General features: G+C 37.1%; 2 protein-coding genes across 10 annotated transcripts in view; both read right to left on the bottom strand.

Annotated features, from left to right (window-relative positions):
• Window positions 1–18,001, bottom strand: part of LOC123518541 — a 34,869-nt gene extending 16,868 nt beyond the window's left edge. The window contains exons 1-3 of one of the 4 annotated variants that reach the window (XM_045279358.1): window positions 17,841–17,970; window positions 17,430–17,565; window positions 13,936–14,035 (exon numbers count right to left, since the gene is read on the bottom strand). In XM_045279358.1, the coding sequence (XP_045135293.1) occupies window positions 13,936–14,035 (100 nt within the window). In that variant the 5' untranslated portion in view covers window positions 17,430–17,565; window positions 17,841–17,970. Of the gene's footprint in view, window positions 1–13,935; window positions 14,036–16,183; window positions 16,232–17,429; window positions 17,595–17,840 lie in introns of those variants that run through there. The other 3 variants (XM_045279359.1, XM_045279356.1, XM_045279357.1) reach the window with 3 other exon arrangements.
• Window positions 18,002–20,864: 2,863 nt separating this feature from the next.
• The window catches only part of LOC123518540 (probable WRKY transcription factor protein 1), a 38,845-nt gene continuing 37,844 nt past the window's right edge, over window positions 20,865–21,865 (bottom strand). For all 6 annotated transcript variants that reach the window (XM_045279350.1, XM_045279353.1, XM_045279348.1 and 3 more), the window contains one exon: window positions 20,865–21,595. In XM_045279350.1, the coding sequence (XP_045135285.1) occupies window positions 20,876–21,595 (720 nt within the window). In that variant the 3' untranslated portion in view covers window positions 20,865–20,875. The remainder of the gene's footprint in view (window positions 21,596–21,865) is intronic.

Genomic DNA, 21,865 nt, shown 5'->3' with positions numbered 1-21,865 from the left:
CATTTGTGGCGCAGACAATTTTATTTATAGTGGTACCCATATTAGGGCTCATATCACCACCCAAGCTCATCTTGTGTGTAACCACCTAAAACCTGGGTATCATGGTGACATGTAGGTAACTTTAAACCACTCGACAAATGGCAAAGTGTTTTTAGGCTGTACGTGGTGGGATTTGAACCTACGCATGGACGTCTGCCCGATCGGTGTTCCACCAATTGCTTTAGGTCATAGAGGATAGCAAAGTTGAAGGCTAGTTCACCAGGATAATCAGTAAAGGGAGAGAAAAGCCAAAGCTGGTGGTGAACATTGAAATTTCCAAGGATGGAGATCTCCGCAAAAGGATAAAGGGACACAATGTACTTCACTGTAGAAGTTAAATAGTCAAGGAATTTACTATATTCAGAGGAGTTAGGGGAGATATGGACAAAAATGAGGATGGAGAAAGTAGGAGGGAACAAAAAAGGGATTACTGTCAATGAGGAAAAGATGAGGTTTAGTATAGGAGAGGTGACATTCTACAGATTGAAAATTAGATCTAAGACTACGAATGTTGCAGAAGTTAATGAAGAAAAAGTTAAGGGAGGTGTCAAGACAATTTGGGTCCCCACCAAGAAAGCAGTCCAACCTGGGTGGCATTTATAGTCCCCTCTCCAGAAAGGGACTCCAAGGCTGGATTGTCAGTAATAATTTTCTTAATTTTAAGTGAAGGGTGTGTATAATCAGTGCATGTAATTTTGTGTGAGGGAGGAAAGTTGTCTGTAGATGGTAGGCTGTGACTGCCCCTTTGATTTGTGAGACACAAAGGGAAAGATTCAGTCAAATCACAGCTAGTTTTGATGAAAAGTTCACAGTACCCTTTGAACTGATCTAGACCACAACTGGTCAGACCAAAACTGGTCCAGAACAGAAATAGTGCAATTAGACCTTGCTGGGAGTAAGTTATCATTTCGGTAGGTGTCTATTACCTCCTCCTCCTTACAGCCAAGTCAATAACTATTTGGAGAAGAATATTGATACAAAAATTATGTATTACTTGGAAAAAAAATGGGAGTTTTTTTAAGTGTGTTCAATCTATTTTAAAGTAAAAAAAAAAAGGTTATCTATGATGTATTCCTAGGCACTATAGAATATCTAGTAACTGTGTATAACGGTTTACCTTTAAGGAAAGAACATATTCTAATAATCTAACAAAAATTATTGAAATTATTATTATTTATTTATTTATTTCATTATTTTTTCTTTTTCAGTTTTTTAATGCATAGAAATTTTAAAAATTCTGCAATAAAGATTTTCCTCTAAGTTTACAGATAATAGTATTTGGAGAAGAAAAATACTGATATGAAAATTATGTCAGTTCAGGTTTTCTTTAAGTATCCTAATTCTATCTTAAACACTACCTTCTCTTGAGTACCTTTTTCTCTGTGTGTGTGTGTATTTACCTAGTTGCATTTACCTAGTTATATTGTACAGGGTTCGAGCAGGGCTTATAGTGTCCTGTCTCTATGTTTCAATTTATCAAATTTTTCCTTGAAGTTAGGCATATTATGTGCTGTAACAACTTCGTTATTCAATGCATTTCACTTTTCCATCAATCTGTGTGGAAAACTTTATTTTCCAATATACTTCACACACTGCCTCATCCTGATCTTTACATGTACTCTTGTCCTTCTATCTTCTTCTGTCACCAGCACCAGGTCTTCCTTGTCTATCATTTCAATGCCATTGACTATCTTGTACATTGTTATTAGGTCTCCTCATTCTCTTCTGTCTTGTAAGGTTGGTATTCCCATTTCCTTCAGTCGTTCTTCATATGTTGGGTCCTTTAGTTCTGGCGCCATCTTTGTTGCAATCTTCTGTATCCATTCTAGTCATCTTATATCTTTTTTAGAGCTCGAAGACCACACCACAGCTGCATACTCCAGCTTTGGACGTATCATACTTGTGATAATTTTTTTCATCATATCTTTGTCCATGAACTGAAGTGCCACTCTTATATTAGTCAACATTTTGATATGATATTCCAAATATCTTGCTTGTGTGTTTTTTGGGGTTGAGATTTTCCTGTATAATCACTCCAAGATCTTTTTCCTCTTTAGTCTTCATGATTTGTTCCTATGCCATCAAATAGTTTCATACCAGTCTTCTTTTGCTCTTTCCTAATTCCATTATGTGACATTTCTTGGCATTGAACTCCAATTTCCACTTCTTACTCCACTCATAGATCTTGTTTATATCATCTTGTAACAGCAAACAATCCTCCTGGGTTTTGATAACTCATAGTAACTTTGCATCATCAGCAAATAAATTAATGTAACTGTGTAGTTCATTGTGAATGTCATTTACATAAATCTGAAACATAATGGGGGCTAACACTGACCCAAGTGACACTCAGCTTGTTACTTTACCTTACTTTACTCTGATCACAGTTCTCATCTCCCTGTCCTTCAAATAATCCCTTGTCCATTCTAACAAAGTTCCTCGCAGTCCTCCTATGTTCTCTAATGTCCAAAGTAGTTTTCCATGAGGGACTTTATCAAAAGCCTTTTTTATATCCTGGTATACTGTGTCCACCCATCCATCTCTGTTTTCCAGTCCTTCTATTACTCTCGAGTAGAAGCTTAATAAGTTTGACACATATGACCATCCTGTCCTGAAACCAAATTGTCTGTTTGATATGACTTGTTCTTCTTCCAGATTTTTAACCCATTTTCTTTGATGATTCTTCCGCACAACTTTCCCATAACGCTTGTAAGTGATACCAGTCTGTAATTTAATGGCTCGGTTGCCTTTTCCCCTTTAAATATCAGTATTACATTGGCTCTTTTCCATTCTAGTGGAACTTTCCCTTCATTTAGTGAACTAGTAATTATTTCCCAAATTGGATCCAGTAGTTGCTCTTTACATTCTTTTAGCACCCAGCCTGATACACAATCTGGCCCCATTGCTTTTCTGACATTCAAATTATCCAATAATCTTCCAATATCCTCTTTGTGCACTGTGATTTCCTGTAATCCTTGGCAGTGCAATGTCCTATTTTGTTCTATAAGATCTTCTACAGTGAACACCGTTTTGAAGCTCTCATTTATTATTTCAGACATTTTTTTCTCTGTTTGGTATGTCTCCCCTCCTTTAATTATTTTTCTATTGTTTCCTTGTTCTTCATTTTGCCATTTATGAATTTGTAGAAAGCTTGGGTTCTTTGCTTTTACTCACCACATTCTCAAAGTTCCTTTCTTCCTCTTTCCTTACTCTAATATATTAATTTCTTGCATCCCTATACTGCCATCTGTTATTGTCATTTCTCTGTTTTATGAGTTTCTTCCAAGCTTTATCTTTTACCTTTTTTGCTTCTGTGCATCTAGCATTGTACAAGTGTGTATTCTTTATTAACTCTATAAAACAGTACTTATTTCTTTACTCCTTCATTATATTTCTGTAAGAATATTTCATATTTTCCTTGTATTATCCTTTCATACATAATGTGTCTCCATTTAATGTCAGCAAAAAAGTTCCTTAATTTTTCAAAATTTGCTCTTGCATAATTTAATCTCTCATTTTTGTAGTCATCTCTGTAACTTAACCCAACCTCCTCCTCTATTTCCAGCTCTAATATCACATGATCACTTCTTCCCATTGGAATAAGGTATTGTATGCTGGGAGAGGGATCTGGTTTCTTTGTGAATACTAGGTCAAGTAATGATGGTTCCTCTTCCCCCTTGTGCCTTAACTCCTCCACCCACTGGTCCATTGTTTTTTTTTTTTTTTTTCTATGTTAAGGCCTATAGCGCCTGTAGGCTCACTTGAAGAATATGTAGGAAGTGCTGTTCAGCTTCCACCCACTATTGGTGCAGGCAGTTTCATCTATAGTGGTACCTATATTAGGCCCCATATCACCACCCAAGCTCATCTTGGGTGTGATCACCTAAAACCTGGGTATCATGGTGACATGTAGATAACTTTAAACCACTCGACAAATGGCAAAGTATTTAAGGCTGTACGAGGTGGGATTCGAACCCATGCGTGGATGTCTGCCCGATCCCACGCTCACCATCCCCTCCCTCCCATAGACAACTGTAACACTTCTTCACTCCACTGTCCAACATTATCTATTACTTCCATTTCTTTCCATTTTATTTTTTTACAGTTAAAGTCTCCAACTAAAAATATTCTTCCATCTCTCCTCAACATATTATCTAAGCACTTAATTACCTCTCTTTGCATATCTTTATGTTCCTCAGTTCCCCATATATTTGTTTTAGGTGGTACATATGTAACTATGATTTTCCTTTTTCTCAATTCCTCTGTTGCCCTCACCATATTGCACATCCTCCACACATATATTATCACAAACCATTATTAGCATTCCTCCTCCCCCTTTGCCCTTCCTGTCTCTTCTCCAGCTATTATATCCATCCTCCTTAAAGTTAACATTGATCTCTGCTCTTAATTTTGTTTCAACAATGCACGTTACATCCGGCTTTTTCTCTTTCAAATAATCCTTAACCTCCAACACACTGGATAACAACCCATCTATATTTGTATAAGTCATTCTTAATTTCTTGCCTCCTTCTTCCGTAGATACCACTTCTTTAGTCTAATCTAGAACCCTCCAGTAAAAATTATTTTTCTTGATCTCTGTCCATGTCTCGTTTTTTCTTAGCTTCATTTCCTAACAATTTCTCTTTTTCCCTCTCCTCTAGGTTCATATCTCTTTTTATCCATATATCTTTATGTTCAGTATCATCAGCCAGCTTACCTTTCTTTGTCATTTCCTCCACACCACCTGCGATCTCATTCTCACTTTCATTGGTCTCCTACCCCTTCACTAAATCTTCCCAATGTAATCACTTCCTCCGCCTGTTCCAGCTCCTATATGTTGTCCTGGACCTGTATGATATTAGTTTCAGCCAATTCTCTCTCTTCACGCTCTCTCATGAACTTATTTGGATTTTTTTCCCTCATCCTAAAAGTCATGAAACATTTCCTCTTATCCACTGTACCTCTCACTAGATCTTCTTTCTCTTTAATTACTTTTATAACAGCATTTTTTGTTTTTACACAAATTTGTCTCTTAACTACCTCTGAAAATTTAACTTTTTCCTCTCTCTGTTCTTGTTTCCAAGTATTTTGTAATTCCTTCAGTTTGCTTTCACCCAATCCACCTTCCTTCTACCCTGTCCTCAATCCCATCCTGTATTTTTCCTGTAAGCTCCTTAAAGAGCCTACAGAAAAAAGTACAGGATGGGATTGAGGACAGAGTAGAAAATGGAATGGATGAAAACAAGCTGAAGGAATCATGAAATGCATGGAAACAAGAACAGGAAGAGGAAATAGTTAAATTTTCAGAGGCAGTAAATGGACAAATTCAGGAAAGAAACAAAAGACGCTGTTATACAAGTAATTAAGGACAAAGAAGATCTAGTTCAGATACAGTGGATAAGAGAAAATGTTTCTTAATTTTTGGAATGAAGGAAAAAAATAAATAAATCCAAACAAGTTCATGAGAGAGCATGAAGAGAGATAATTGGCCAAAACTATTATTAACCAGGTCCATGACAGCACACAGGAGTTGGACTAGGAGGTGGATGAAGTGATTAGGTTAAAAAGATTTAGTGAAAGGGATAGGAGACCAATGAAAGTGAGAATGAGATTGCAGGTGGGGGTGGAAGAAATTATGACAAGGAAGGGGAAGCTGGCTGATGATACTGAACAAAAATATATATGGATAAAAAGAGATATGAACCTAGAGAAGAGGGAAAAAGAGAAATTGTTAGGAAATGAAGCTAAGAAAAAACAAGAAAAGGGCAGAGATCAAGAAAATGGGACTAAAGAAGTAGTATCTACGGAAGGAGGAGGAGGTCATGGAGGAAGCAAGAAATTAAGAGTGACTTATACTAATATAGATGGATTGTTATCCAGTGTGTTGGAGGTTAAGGATTATTTGAAAGAGAAAAAGCTGGATGTAATGTGCATTGTTTAAACAAAACTAAGAGAAGAAATCCATGTTAACTTTAAAGAGGAGGGATATAATAGCTGGAGAAGAGACAGGAAGGGTAAAGGGGAAGGAGGAGTGCTGATAATGGTTCATGATAATATATGTGTGGAGAATGTGCAATATGGTGAAGGCAAGGTGGAAGTAATGGGAATAACATTCAAAACAGAGGAATTGAAAAAAAAAGAAAAATCATAGTTACATATGTGCCACCTAAGACAAATACATGGGAAACTGAGGAACATAAAGATATCGAAAGAGAGATGATTAAGTACTTAGATAATATGGTAAGACAAGATGGAAGAATATTTTTAGTTGGAGACTAACTGTAAAAAAAATAAACTGGAGTGAGATGGAAGTAATGGATAATGCTGGACAATGGAGCAAGGAGGTGTTACAGTTGACTATGTTAAATACAGTGAACCAGTGGGTGGAGGAATCAATAAGGTACAGGGGGGGAAGAAGAACCATTGAGTATTCACATGCTGCCAACACAACACTTAGAGGACGTGCTGAACAGCTCCCAAAGAAAAAGCTACAGCAGGTGTTGGAGCCTGACTTAGACGTGTGTACAGGGGGGCAGGTTGCTATAGGATGCTCATGTCTCCATAACAAATAAGTTTTTGGATTGTGTAGACAGAAAAAAATGGAGAGAGAAGCAGAACTGAGTGGTGCGGCCAGATGTACGACACCAAAACAAATCAGAGATTTATAGAAACACCTGTAGGACTGAGGAGATTGTCTGAGGATAATATGGATAAAAACTTTTCTGGATTTAGAGACAAAAGAGGAAATATGAGGAGGTTGATAAAGAAACAAAATGATATACTAAAAGCTACGTGTCAAGACTACGAAAACTCCTTAAGGAGTCTTTGTAGTTGTGACATGTAGCCTTTAATACATCATTTTGTTTCTTTATCTCCTAAATCTCCTCCTTTAATCTACTGACTTTCTCACATGATTAGACTAATCTCAATCTGAGCTCTGTGTTTTCTGTTATCAGTCTGTCCTGCTTGTCCATTAAACTTAACATAATTTCCTTCATGTACCGTATTTTTATTTCCATGTTTATCAACCTCGTCATATTGCCTCTTTTGTCTCTAATTCCAAAAAAAATCCTTATCTATATTATCCACAGTCAATCTCCACAGTCCAACAAGTGTTTCAATAAATCGCTGACTATCACAACCTGGCGCTTGTTTTGATGTCATACGTCTGACCGCGCCACCCAGCTCCATTTCTCTCTCCATTTTTCTGTTTTTATGTTATCCAAATCTTATTTAATACGTTATCCAAATCTTATTTAATATGGAGACAGGAAAACCCTATGGCCCCCTACCCCCCTGCACATATGTCATATGTCTAAGTCAGGCCTGACAGCAGCAATGGATGCCACCGCCACAGGGTCACACTGAAAATAATGTTTGAATCACTTGAATGTGTATGTGTGTGTGTGTGTGTGTGTGTGTGTGTGTGTGTGTGTGTGTGTGTGTGTGTGTGTGTGTGTGTGTGTGTGTGTGTGTGTGTGTATTTACCTATTTGTATTTACCTATATGTGTATTACAGGGCACGAGCTAAGCTCTCTGTGTCCTGCCTCCTTGGCCACTCCTGTCATATCTCTCATCTGATTGACACACACTGCGTCAACAACATCACTGCTCAGTTTATTCCACTTATCAATACTACGATGCGGGAAACTGTACTTTCTCACGTCATTTAGACAGATGTCTTTTATTAGTTTTTTTCCATGTCCTCGGAGATGATTAATTGTGGTCACCTTTATCAACTCTCTCTCCAATATGTCAATCTTGTTCACCAATTTATACATAGTTATCATGTCTCCCCTTGTTCTTCTCTCTTCTAATGTGGTCAGCCCCAGTTCCCTCAGCTTTTCCTCATAGTTTAACTCCCTGAGTCCTGGTACCATCCTTGTTGCCAGCCTCTGTACCCTTTCCGCCTTCTTCACATTTTTCTTCATATGCGGTGACCAGACGCAAGTTGCATATTCTAACTGGGGTCTTATTAAAGTGCATAATATCTTCATCATTCCTTCATTTAGGTAGTGGAATGCAAGACCAATATTTTGAAGCATGTTATATGTTTTCCAAAATATCTTGTTAATGTGTTTCTCCGGTGACAAAGTGTTTTGCACGGTTACTCCTATGTCTCCTCATTGGTCTCTTCAATTTTCTCATCACCCAGCTTGTAATCCCTGTTTGGTCTGTATCTACTTCCCATTTTCATAACATGGCTCTTGTTTATATTAAATTCCATCTGCCACTCTTTACTCCACTCATATATTTTAGCAAAATCTTCCTGTAACTTGTTACAATCTTCCACACTCTTTACTCTCCTCATAATATTAGTATCGTCTGCAAACATATTCATGTAACTGTCAATTCCTACTGGCATATCATTAACATAAATAAAAAACATGATGGGACCAAGCGCTGACCCTTGTGGAACTCCAATGGTTACCTTTTTCCACTCGGACTTCTTTCCTTTCACCACTGTTCGCACTTCTCTTCCCACTAAGTAACCATGATGTCCTGCATTTGCTTTATTTCCGTAGGCCTTCCTCCTGTAAAATGCTTCTCCTTTTGTAAACACTTTGCAAAAGTTGTCGTTCCGTATTTCACCTATATCTCTAGCATCCTCATATACTTTTTCCCCATCTTTTACTTTTTCTATTGCCTCCCTTTTATTTAGTTTTCCATTTATGAATTTGTAAAACATTTTAGGGTCACTATCACAGTTTTCCACCACTCTATGTTCATATTCCTTTTGTGCTGTTCTCCTTACTTCAACATATCTATTCCTTGCTGTTTTGTAAACTTCTCTTGATAATACATCACTGTTTTTCTTAAGTTTCTTCCATGCCTTTTCTTTGTTCTTTTTTGCTTCTTCACAATTTCTATTAAACCACTGTTTATTATTTAAAGTCCTCTTTCTGTAATATGGCACAAACTTTTTCACAGTAGAGTTATACAAATCCATAAATTTATCATATTTCAATTGCATATCCCTTTCCTGGTATACCATGGACCAGTCAATTTCATTAAAGAACTCCCTTATATGGTTATAATTTGCCCTAATATAATTTAATTTTTCCTCCCTGTGTTCCACAATCTTATTTGTGCTTAATTCCGTATTCAGCTCAAAGCTTAGGACATCATGATTGCTTCTCCCCTAGGGACATTTATGTTCAATTTCCTCTTTTAGAGATGCCCTGGTAAATACCAAATCCAACCTTGCTGCAACATCTTGTCCCCTGCACCTTATTGGTGATCTCACCCACTGTGTCATCAAGTTATTTGTTGCTACCTTTAACAATTCCTCTGCCCACTCACCACCGTTCACCACTTCGTAGTCTTCCCACACTATTTCTTTACAATTAAAGTCTCCGACTATCATCACTCTATCCTTTCTGATGAGTTCTTGCTTCATTCTGTCTAGAGTATTTCTCATCACCATTTGGTACTGTTCATATTCCCAAGCATTGGTTCTGGGTGGTATGTATACTGTTATAATATTAATGTCCCTCTTGCCATCTGTTATAAGCATACTTATCACTTCCTCATTTCTCTTACTATAGTTCACCTCCTTTACTATCAGATCTTCCTTAGTAAGAACCATTATGCCACCACCTCCTTTATTTTTTCTATCATTTCTCCATACTTTGTAGTGTTTTACAACAAACCAGTCTAGCTTTATTTCGGGCCTTAGCTTTGTTTCCACTACACACATTATGTCCGGTTCATTATTTCTTAGGTAATCCATACATTCTAGCCTCTTAGACAGAAATCTATCTATATTCATATAAGTCACTTGTATTCCATTCCTAGTCTCTTTCTTCCATGTAATGTCTATTCCGTCTGTTTTATCCACCACTTCTTTAGCCTCCCATTTCTCATCCTCCAAAAAAACTTGGTCTTTTCCTCCTCTGTTCTTTCGTCATTCCTCTCTTTCACTTCAGTTACAAGCTCTTTCATTTTCATTCGCTCATCCTGTGACATATTTCTTCTTATGTAAATTGTTTTGGTTTCCTCAGAGTCCTTAAGTTTCCAAGCCCTCCTCAACAAGGCCTCAGCTGCCACCTGAGACTTTAATTTCAATTTTAATGGTCTATTCTTGCCTTCCTCAAAAGCTCCCAATCTCACACTTTCTTCTACCTCAGCATATAGGTCCTCTTCCTTCACAGAGATCCTATTCAGTAAAGACTTAATCCTGTCATTTTCCTTATTCCTCCTATCCTGCCAGTTTCTGTTAGTTTCCTCCCTCAATCCTGTTATGATCACACATTTTTTTCTTTTCAGCAATATCTCTCACTACATACTCATTTTCCTCTAGTGCCTTTACCATTTCACTCTACGTAATCATTTTATTTTCCTCTTCCTGCTTTTTCACTATCTCTCTAAAGGACCTTTGTACCTCCTGATGTTCATGGTTCACTTCTTTCATCCTGGCATCAATTAGATTAAGGCATTCCTCCTTCCTCAAGTCCCCTTCGGATATTTTCATCTCCATTTTTAGGAGTTTAGCCTTCATCTCTTCACATTGTTTCCTTAGGTGTTGGTTTTCCTTCTCCATCTCTACTTTTTCCTTCAATAGCTCTTTATTTGCTATCGTTAACAAATAGATCTCTTTTTTGAACGAATCATTCTCGGCTATAACTCTATACAGTTTTTCTTCTATGGACAAAATGTTTAGGAACTTACTTTCCAGTGCCTGGATTCTTGCATCCATATCTAATTTCTCCAGTCCTCTTGGACCTTCAAAATCCTTGGGTTGCCTAGGAGTAGCCGCCATGTTTGTTATCGTCAGCTGATTACGGCCAAAACAATCACTGCCCACACTCTCCTCTCAGGGACCACTCTCCATATCCCTCACTTTCAACTTTCAACACTTTCTCTAGTTTCCTTATGTGTTTCTTTAAGTTCAGAGCCCACTGTATTGTTGCATATTCAAGCCTCGGTCTTATCATTGCAGTAATTATTTTCTTCATCATTTCTTCATCTAAATATACGAACGCCACTCTTATGTTCCTCAATAAGTTCAATACTTCTCCAATTATTTTGTTTATATGTCTCTCTGGCGATAGGTCATTGGTAATTGTCACCCCAAGGTCTTTTTCTTCATGACTGGTTTTTATGTCTTCATTTCCTATCTTGTACATACTCCTGATTCTTCTTTCACTCTTGCCAAACTCTATTTTCTTGCATTTTGTCGTGTTGAACTCCATTTGCCATGTACAGCTCCATTTCCATATTCTGTCCAAGTCTTCCTGGAGTAGTTCGCAATCTTTGTCACATCTCACTTTTCTTAACAATTTTGCATCGTCTGCAAATAGGCTCACATAACTGGACACCCCATCCACCATGTCATTTATGTAGACCGCGAACATTACTGGTGCCAACACTGATCCCTGTGGAACTCCACTCTCCACCAAGCCCCATTCTGATGGTCTGTCCTTAATTATTGTTCTCATTTCTCTTCCTACCAAAAGTCTTCCATCCATTTTAGTAAACTGCCATGCACTCCTCCTACCATTTCAAGTTTCCAGATCAGTCTCCAGTGTGGTACCTTATCAAAGGCCTTTTTTAAATCCAGATATATTCCATCAGCCCAACCATCTCTTTCCTGTATTACATCTATCACCCTCGAATAGTAACATATCAGGTTTGTCGTGCATGAACGCCCTTTTCTAAAACCAAATTGACACTCACAAAGTATGTCATTTTTCTCCAAGAAGTCTGTCCATCTATTCTTCACCACCCTCTCACACATCTTAGCTACCACACTTGTAAGTGACACTGGTCTATAGTTCAATGGGTCTCTCTTGTTACCTGATTTATAAATTGGGACAATGTTAGCTCTTTTCCAGTCTTGGGGCACTACACCTTCCCTTAATGAGGCATCAATTACTTCACAAACTTTTTCTGCCAGTTGCTCCTGCATTCTCTTAAAATCCATCCTGATACCCCATCAGGTCCCACAGCTTTTCTCACTTCTAAACTCCCCATCATATTCTTGATCTCCTCCACAGTTACTTGAAACTCCTTCATAATCCCTTTCTGTTCCATTACCAGTGGTTTGTCAAAAGCAGTCTCCTTTGTGAATACCTTCCGAAAGCATCCATTCATAGCCTCTGCCATTTCCTGGGATCTTCACTGCATACTCCATTTACTTCTAAACTTTCAATACTTTCTCTATTTTTGATGTTGTTGTTCACATGTCTGTAAAAAGCCTTGGTTGGTCTTTACATTTATCAATTATATCCTTTTCTTGTTTCTTTCTTTCTTCTCTTCTAATCAACACATATTCATTTCTTGCTCTTTTGTAACTTTCCCACTGCTTAATCCGTCTTTTCCTTCTCCACCTCTTCCATGCATCCTCTTTTCTTGTTCTAGCCTTTTCACATCTATCGTTAAACCAGTCCTGCTTTCCAACTTCTCTATGTTGTCTTATTGGTACAAATTTTTCTCACCTTCTTTGTATATTTTTATAAATTCCTTCCACTTTTCATTTGCTCCTTAGCACTCTTGAATTTCATCCAATTTGTCTCTTGAAAGAATTTCTTTAGGTTTCCAAAATCTGTCTTGGCATAATTCCATCTTCCCACTTTATATTCTTCATTTCTTCTAGATTTCTCTTCATCTATCACCTTGAACTCCAAAACTGCATGATCACTCTTTGCTAAAGGGCACTCCACCCTCATCTCCTCAATGACCATTGGCTCTGTACTAAAGACCAAGTCCAGTCTTGACGATGCTCCCTCTCCTCCAAACCTAGTATCTTCTTTGACCCACTGAGTTAACACATTTTCCATTGCCAGTGTCAATAGTGTATTTCCCATGTTGTCTCTGATCCTTCCATTGACCAGTCCTCCCAACACACCTCTTTACAATTAAAATCTCCCATCATTATAGTTCGTTCACAGCCACCCAACATTTCTTCCAGACATGTTCCTGTATCACTTATCATTTCTTCATATTCCTGTACTGACCATGCATTTGTCTTAGGTGGTACGTACACCACTATGTAGTGCCTCTTTTTTCCTTCATTAGTTTCTGCTCTGATCTTTAGCACTTCACCGAGATCTCTTCTCAACCAAATCTTCCTTGTTGTTTCCTGCTGGGCTAGCCTCCATGACTTCTCCACCAATTCATCTACATCCTTTTGTGACTTAAGTTTGATTCTTATTGGCCTCATACCTTCTCCTGTGAACTTTCCAATTCTATGGAAGTCCTCTATTTCTTGTACTAGGTCTTTTCCCTCCTCCTGCACCACATTAATGATATTATTTATCACTTTTTTTATGTTTTTCTCTCTCTCCATTTCACTCGGTGTGTGTGTGTGTGTGTGTGTGTGTGTGTGTGTGTGTGTGTGTGTGTGTGTGTGTGTGTGTGTGTGTGTGCGCGTGTGGTGTGTGTCCTGGCCGTGGGCGAGGTGGTGGGGTAGCCCTGAGGTGACAATCAGTTGATGAAGAATCCTCAAAACACCTACACCACTTCTCCTCCTGTTGTTGAAAGTTTTACCTGTGCCTAATATTTGCAGCAAATAATCACAGGGAAGATTCACATTGTTATCCTGAGCCTAGCAACTTGGAAAGAAATGAAGAGTGGCCCACCTACATGCACATACTGAAACAATTTACACAATGCTGAGTTAGTGTGTTATGCTTGTCCCTCAACTGATGGCTGACATACCCTTGGCAAGACTGAAGATGCAACAATATATCAATTAACTGAGAAATGCTGGGCTGAGATCCTAGGCTGAGAAAAGACGTGTCAGGTTTTTACAAAGCAGTCACAAAGTATAAAACCAAAACTAAAGACATGACCTTGATTTCCAAGTTTAAAAGTCTATATGAAATCTTACATGATTATACATTATTGTTCACACAGCACTAGAAATAAATTATTGATATAAACAGAGCTTACCAGGAACAATGTATCCCATATCAGAACCAGGTGGGAACACCAGCCTTCCATCCGTCACACTGAAAACTGCAACAGTCAAAACTACACAGAAGGACTGCATCTGAAACAAAATATTACATTCAGCAATCTTAAATATATACTGAAATGTAATTAACATATATGTATAATATATATTAATTATAAGCACAAACACTACATGAAAAGCGGATCTTAAATACCATATCTATTCACCACTGTGACAACCCTCACTAGGTCTCTAACAGTGAGAGGAACACTCTTTACCAAAGCTGGGCATGACTTAAATTTTTCAGGTGTAATAACAGAAACATGCTTTTATAAGGCAAAGATGAAGCGATTTAACCCACTACTGGGGTGGTACCTTGCACAAGCAGTCGCAGGCGAATTGGAGGCTCAGCATGGGTATAAACAGATGGAGACACGGAGTATGATCAAGATTAGGAGAGCCAACAGAAACACTTGCTGATGTTTTACATATAATCACTTGACAAGATGGAGTAAATACACAATACCACACAGCAATCTCACAACTGCTATACATTGTACATTACACTGGGTGCCGGTTCACAGTATCCCACAACACACACACCACAATAAACCTAACTGACCCTACCAGATGACACGCAACCTGGTGCACCTACAAATCACTACCTGGGGTTTACCCCAGGTAGTGATGGTCTGAATTAGGTCAAGTTGACCTAATTCAGACCATAGGCTTGGCAGTGTACTAAACCTCCCCACACTTCCTCTTTGGTGAGAGGGAAGAAGTCCAGCCTAAGTAGGACTAGTAACAGGAAGTGGCTCTGTTGGGTGTCTCAGCTTGTAATGGCAGACTTGTTCAATTCCCTGCCTCTTCAACCTGCTACCTAACTTCCGTACCCACAATTTATGTGCACGGAGTTTAAATCATGAATCCAAAAGGGGTTTAAAATGCTTCATGGAACAACCCTGATGTTTTGGGGTCATTACAGAGAAACACATTTTTATCCTTCTTTTCCATGTCCTCCAGTTCCATCTTCTCTAGCCACAGCAATTTCTTTACAAAAAGTTGTCTTTGTTCCTGTTCAAAGCCACAGAAAATTGGCGGTGTGACTTAGTTTAGTTCAACTTTTTAAAAAATTTACATCATTTGACTTTGTGACCATGAAATTCATGGTGTGGCAAAGTCACAAAATCATAACTCAGTGCTGCAATGCCCCAGCTTTACTCTTTACTGCTCATATTGTGAAAGAATCAGTTCTGTAACATAAATAACAATCTCTCTGATAAACAACAGAACTAGTTTACTCTTGCCATAAGATTAAAGATCCATCTTCCTTTCCTTATACTTTGTGAACACACATATTTTATGATTTTTTGTCCCTCCAAAAACTATAGAACTTTCCCTACAGACCCCAAAACTTGTTTGTTGAGTAAGATTACTATGGAGCAAGGAGGAATGCATGGAAGACTTATCAGCACTTTCCTCATATAGTGGTTCCTCCAGCTCTCCTTGTTTCCGGCTTCTCCTCTGCAGCTCTTTCAGTTGGCTGACATGACATGGGAATTAAAAGATGACAACCAAAACTAACCTAACCCTAACCATAATCTAGTTAGCATAACATAACCACACTATTGGTCAGAAGGGTTCTGAGGAAGACATAGCAGCGGTGCATGTCACCTCAACTAGGTTAGGTTAGGTTAGGTTAGGTTCAAATTGGGTTAGGTTACCTTAGCTTTGGTTATCACATATTTTCATTCCCATGTTATGTCAGCTGAGTGAAAGAGCTGTAAAGGGGGAGCTAGGAAACAAGGAGAGATGAAAAACAAGAAAAGCTGGAGGGACCACTATATTAGAACAGTGCAGACTTATCATCAAAAAATACCAAGCTTTCCAAACCATCAGCAAAATCTATATATTCTATCCTATAACATATTTTCACATGTACATGATTTAAAGTTATAGGTACAAATATACTCTTCCTCTGTCTGCCTGCCTGTCCAGGAGGGAACAATGAAGCAGTATCTACATTTAGGAAATAAACAACAGAATAAACATTCATCATCTTGCTGTAGCAAAGAAAATGTCAATAAAATTCTTCTTCAATCATGGTTCCCAATAGATGGAATACAAGATAGTAATATATTGATGGTTTCATTAATTAAATACGTAAATCTTTAAAACAGGACCTCCTCTCTAATCCGTGCAATAATATCACAAAATGATGAGTAGTTAATGGAGAACACGTACCTTGTGGTCTTGTTTGGGGGTCACACACGGTTATGTCACATTGCCTCACTGAAATTAGAGACGTCACTCGGAGTCTAAGTCCAAATAGTAAACACTGCTATTGTCTATTGTATATATCTGGGGTTTGTGGGTAACAGGAAGTGACTGTCTGTTGTTCACATCCTGGATTTGTGGGTAACTGCTGAATAGGATTCTTATTGTGTCTATAGTTTTTTTGTCCAATGATGTGCCACCACCTCTTAACACCACAAGCTGCGCCAATGGGAATTTGCTATATGTATTCGTAGGCGGGCACAGCTGGGCAGACAGGTGCACAGAGATTTGTGTGCGCAGTTGAACCATGGCCACCAGTGACATTAGTTGTAAAGGTTGCGAATTTGATTACCGGGAAATCATCGCTCCTGCGATGCAAGTCAGTGTACAATCGAAAAGAGGACCAGCCAGGACCTTCATCCTTTCGTTAAGGTATTGTGAGGAGGGGTATTGGTAGAGGTAGGGCATATTGTGTGAAGCTATAAGAGAACCGGTGTGGGGGGAGGGAAGCTGCCCCAAAGCAAGGATACGTTAGGTTAGGTTTATGTTAGGGTTGCAGGGGGTGTCCAGGGGGGCACAGCCCCCCCAATTAGGTTAGGTTACATTAGGTTAGGTTTATGTTAGGGTTAGGTTAGTGTTGTTGGGGGGGGGTCCGGGGGTCACAGCCCCCGGTTAGGCTAGGTTTTTGTCCTTAGATTTTTTTGGATCGCCATATCTCACCTCTTTTGGGTCCCCCCCACCACCCCCGATTCCCCACGTGCCCCCAAGCTTATTGGGGGGAAGGGAGGTAATAGAAAAGAATATGTAAGGAGTTGCTGTTCTATAGATTTATCATTGAATATTTTCAGGTGACTTTCTCAAACAAACTTTCTCACCTAGAACCATTTCAAGAATGAGAAATGTTCTAGAACCTTAAAGATAACCTAACATATTGCATGTTCAAGCAATAAATGGTCAACCTAGGTCAACAATTACACAATTACAGCCTCACAGATCATATTATACATAACCATCTCTGAAAACTTTATCCCTTAATAGTAATACTCAAATAAACAAATTGAGCATAGGTAGAGTCTGCCTCGATATGTTCACCGCAATGACCGTTCTCCTTGAACATCCCGTTATATCTTACCTCCATATAACACATATTGTACAGTTACAGATAAACATTCACTTATAATAGCAACACACTCAACTCTTCACACATTTTTACCTTGTCTGTCCAAAGCAGTCCCTCCAGCCAGGCAGAAGGCACTGTACCTACAGCCAGACACACTGTCAGCTGGCTGGTGACAGATCAGGCAGAGGTGTTGCCAGATGGCTGATGTCCACAAACTCTCAACATCAAGCTTGAGATGCCAATTAACACTATAGTAGGTTACATTAGTTACAATACTAGTCAATATACTTAGTCCTCCTAACTTGCTCATAGTGTCCTTACAGCAAAGAGTGAAATATAATTTATACATCTACGCAACTTGAGTGAGGAGCATTGAATTCAAGGAGATCTAGAAATATACAGTTATCATTGTCCAAAATACTCATACATTTACTGTAAAAATTGTCAACAATATTATACCAAAACAAAAAATGTAATGGAAACCTAAATATCGTTACGTCATACCTTTGGTTCACCGCATGTCAACATCTTGGATAATGTATATTGACACAGCCAGGAGCTATGAAGGGCCCCGTAATTATCTATTTGCACTTGTGGGCTCACGTAGGCAGAGATGAACCCACGGACCACGGCCTTGGAGTAAGCTGCAGATAGTCGTTTGCACTGACACAAGAACAAAATTATAAATAAATAATTAAGTAGATAAATAATAAATAAATAAATAAATAAAATAAGCTAAATAATATGCTTTCAATAATAATTGCGATCTGATTTTCACACTTCGAGAGAGAGAGAGAGAGAGAGAGAGAGAGAGAGAGAGAGATTTGAACAGTGAAAACACACACACACACTATAAATATAAATATATATATATATATATATATATATATATATATATATATATATATATATATATATATATATATATATACACACACACACACACACACACACAATCAAAATTTCGACTATTGTTAACCCGAACGATTAGACCATTATATTAATTTACCTTAAGAAGGTTCTATAGAGGTCAGAAGATTGATAGCCACAGTCCTCACTATTTTACTCACCCCACATCAGTTTCTGAAGCTAAAAAAATCATCATATAGAGAGCAGAATGAATTTAGAAACGTGGCATGGTACTAAACGGGTTAGTTAAGAGAGCAGTATGTGACATGACTTAAAACAATTGCCTATAAATCTTGCATTTAATTTGCAGGGCATCTTTCCCATTTCTACATCCCTCCTTTGTTGTATACAATGCTACAGTTACAAAGTTATCAATAATTCAATCAATCACATTCCCTATTGAAGTACTGCTGATCTGTGGAAAATTAAATATATTACATACCCAAGGGTGATGAAGTCTGTTCAGAGACAATGGACAAAGAACACCCAAGGCATTGGACATTTGGGCTGTACTTATGTTACTTATGAAGAAAAAAAAAAATAAATAAATCGTCCGAGGCTCACATTCGCTTCTCAAGCCTTATAAAAATGGTCAATAGGCGTAACATATACTCACTCCCTTGCTGAACTGTTGTCCCCAAAAATGTCACCGCCTCACTAAATTGTCAACACTTCGTATATTTTTTAAAATATATTTTCAAGGATTAGCTATGGGTTATAAAGGTTTTTAATGAAATAAAAATACAATTCCATTTTTATTTTAGATAATGTTACTTTGTCTAATAGAATTATTTAAAAGAAAAAGGTAACCTATGCATATAACTTATTACCTCCTGCTCATAACTGAGGATAGTTAGGAAACTGAAGAACTGTAAATAAATAATAATAGTAAGCATAATAAATCAATTAATAATAATTAACTAATAATAGTAATATGAAATAATAATAATAATAATAATAATAATAATAATAATAATAATATGATAATGATGATGGTAAATAATAATAATAATAATAATAATAATAATAATAATAATAATAATAATAATAATAATAATAAGGCAAAGTTAATTTACATTGATTCCTTTCCTTTATCTTTTGACAGACTTGGCACACTATCTACTGGCTATAATACAAAACCAATTTCTTTATAAAGCTTGGGAATAGAAGTGGTGCCAAAGAAAATTAAAAACAAAATTGATACAAAAATAACATAATAAGAATTTAGTTCTGTGGGTATAAGGTAAATCCCAGTATAACGATCTTTATATTCCTTCTTTTTAGTAACTGTTACACTTTTATGACACACAATGTGTTATAAAAGTATCTTAGTTTTATCCAAATCAAGAATAATAATAAGTCATTATAAGGTGTTTATAGTAGTATAAATATACAAAACTTATAACTACACATTCAAAGTAAACCTACTACTGTATTGTAGGAGAAAACAATAATTATAGAGCTAAGTTACATGAGTATTACATTATCAAATGCAGTTAAACAAAAATATATAATAAAATAAATAAAATCTAAGGAAATGAGATAAATTTTGAATGAAGATAATTTTTTCATTGTACTGGATAACTTTACCAGTACTGTATGTGTAAACAGAGGTACAACGACAAAGTAACAGTACATAAATAATTCAATCCATGAGAAAAAAAATACTAGATCAAAGAATTCAAGGATACAATTCACATCAATTTTGAAAACACATTACAAGAGATGTATAAAATCATAACTTTGGCTAATGATCTGGAGAAATATTTCATTTAAACAAACAAACAAACAAACAAAAAAACAAACAAACAAACAAACAAACAAACAACACACACACACACACACACACACTTATAAAAAAAAAAAAAAAAGTCACCTCAATTGCACAGGCAAAATTATAACTAATTTAAGCAGACTGAATTTTGATCTTAAAAATAAGAAGCATGTAGACATACATTACAGATAAGAAAAGAGAAGCACTTCAAATGCCTATAAAATTTCATCACCAAATTAATACGATGGAAGGCAAAATGATGAAACCAAGTAATATCTGTGCTTTTAAATCATAAATGTGAGAGAGAGAGAGAGAGAGAGAGAGAGAGAGAGAGAGAGAGAGAGAGAGAGAGAGAGAGAGAGAGAGAGAGAGAGAGAGAGAGAGAGAGAGAGAGAGAGAGAGAGAGAGAGAGAGAGAGAGAGAGAGAGAGAGAGAGAGAATATGGGGTGGCAAAGCATCCCACTAGCACACACAGGACTGCAAGCACCCATGCACACATGCGCGCGCATGCACGCACACACACACACAAACTGATATTGTTGAAGAAAAGTGTTTTTATGAAGCCTTGGTCCTAATTATTCAGGGAACAGAAAAACAACACTGGAATTACTTAGTTACTCAGCAATAAATGTGGATTCTTTACTAAGGATAACTGAAACAACCTGATTCTGAAGCATCTTCAAAACTCACAGGATGCTACATAAAATCTTTTAGTAAATCCCTGTATGATTCTTTTGGAAAAACACTATATATATATATATATATATATATATATATATATATATATATATATATATATATATATATATATATATATATATATATATATATATATATATACACACACACACACGTCCTACACTTTATATTCGTTTTTCATAAAGTTTCTGGGGAAGGAAATATCAGCATCATAATCAGGACAAGGAGTTGAGCTGTTAACTCTGCGACTACGTAACATCTCATCATGTGGTAATATTGGGCTATAATGGAGTGTTTTCTTTGTAGACCACTGTTCCTCTTGTGAGCTTGGTGGTGATTCCTGCAAGTGACCAGTCTTTGACATCATTTCATCTTTAAAGCTGACTTTACTCTTTTTCTTACTTAATGCCAATAACATATCGGAAGATTCTTCAGAATGGATAAGTTCTGACAATAACATACAAAACTGAGATTCACTTCTGTGGCACTTCATCAGGTAAAGAACAAACAAGTCAGTAGCACAGTATTTCTTTACAATCTTATTTCTAATTTTTTTCATATGTTTTGAATCAGTCTGTATATTCAGGAACAATCGGTTGAAGGGAGGTATTACCAATACGAAAAGAGCAAGTACTTTAATGGTTGTACAAAAAATTAGGAACACTAACCACAGCCATATCACAACAAACATTTTATCATATACATCCATCAAAAGGAGGTGGCAGCTGAGCTCTTCCTCTCGTTCATTATTAATCAGTATCTGTTTTTCAAGTCTACATCTCACAAATGGAGGAAACATACGTGATAAATAATCTGTAAAAAACTGTGGGTCTCTGTAAAGGGGATACGCAGAATACACCAGATTTCTGAAGTGTCCCTGAAAACAAATACACAAATCAATTAATCAATTAGTTAATCAATTTAAGTCTTTAACATGGACATTTACAATCATCAGCAACATTATACTACTATGACATCAGCCTCTTTCCCTCAAGAAGGAAAACTGTGAAGAATTATGAAGTATAAAAGGATGAATTTTAGCACAAGGTAAGAGTTGGACACTTAAAGAGTGAAAGAAGGTATTTCCAATGAAAGCATCTTCAGGTGCATGGGTGTGAGTGGTATAAGTACACAAGCAGAAACAGAT

This window comes from Portunus trituberculatus, chromosome 44, assembly GCF_017591435.1.
Source record: "Portunus trituberculatus isolate SZX2019 chromosome 44, ASM1759143v1, whole genome shotgun sequence".
NCBI classification, from domain to species: domain Eukaryota; kingdom Metazoa; phylum Arthropoda; class Malacostraca; order Decapoda; family Portunidae; genus Portunus; species Portunus trituberculatus.
Note: the sequence above shows the minus strand (reverse complement) of the source record. Positions and strands in the feature narration are given on the sequence as shown.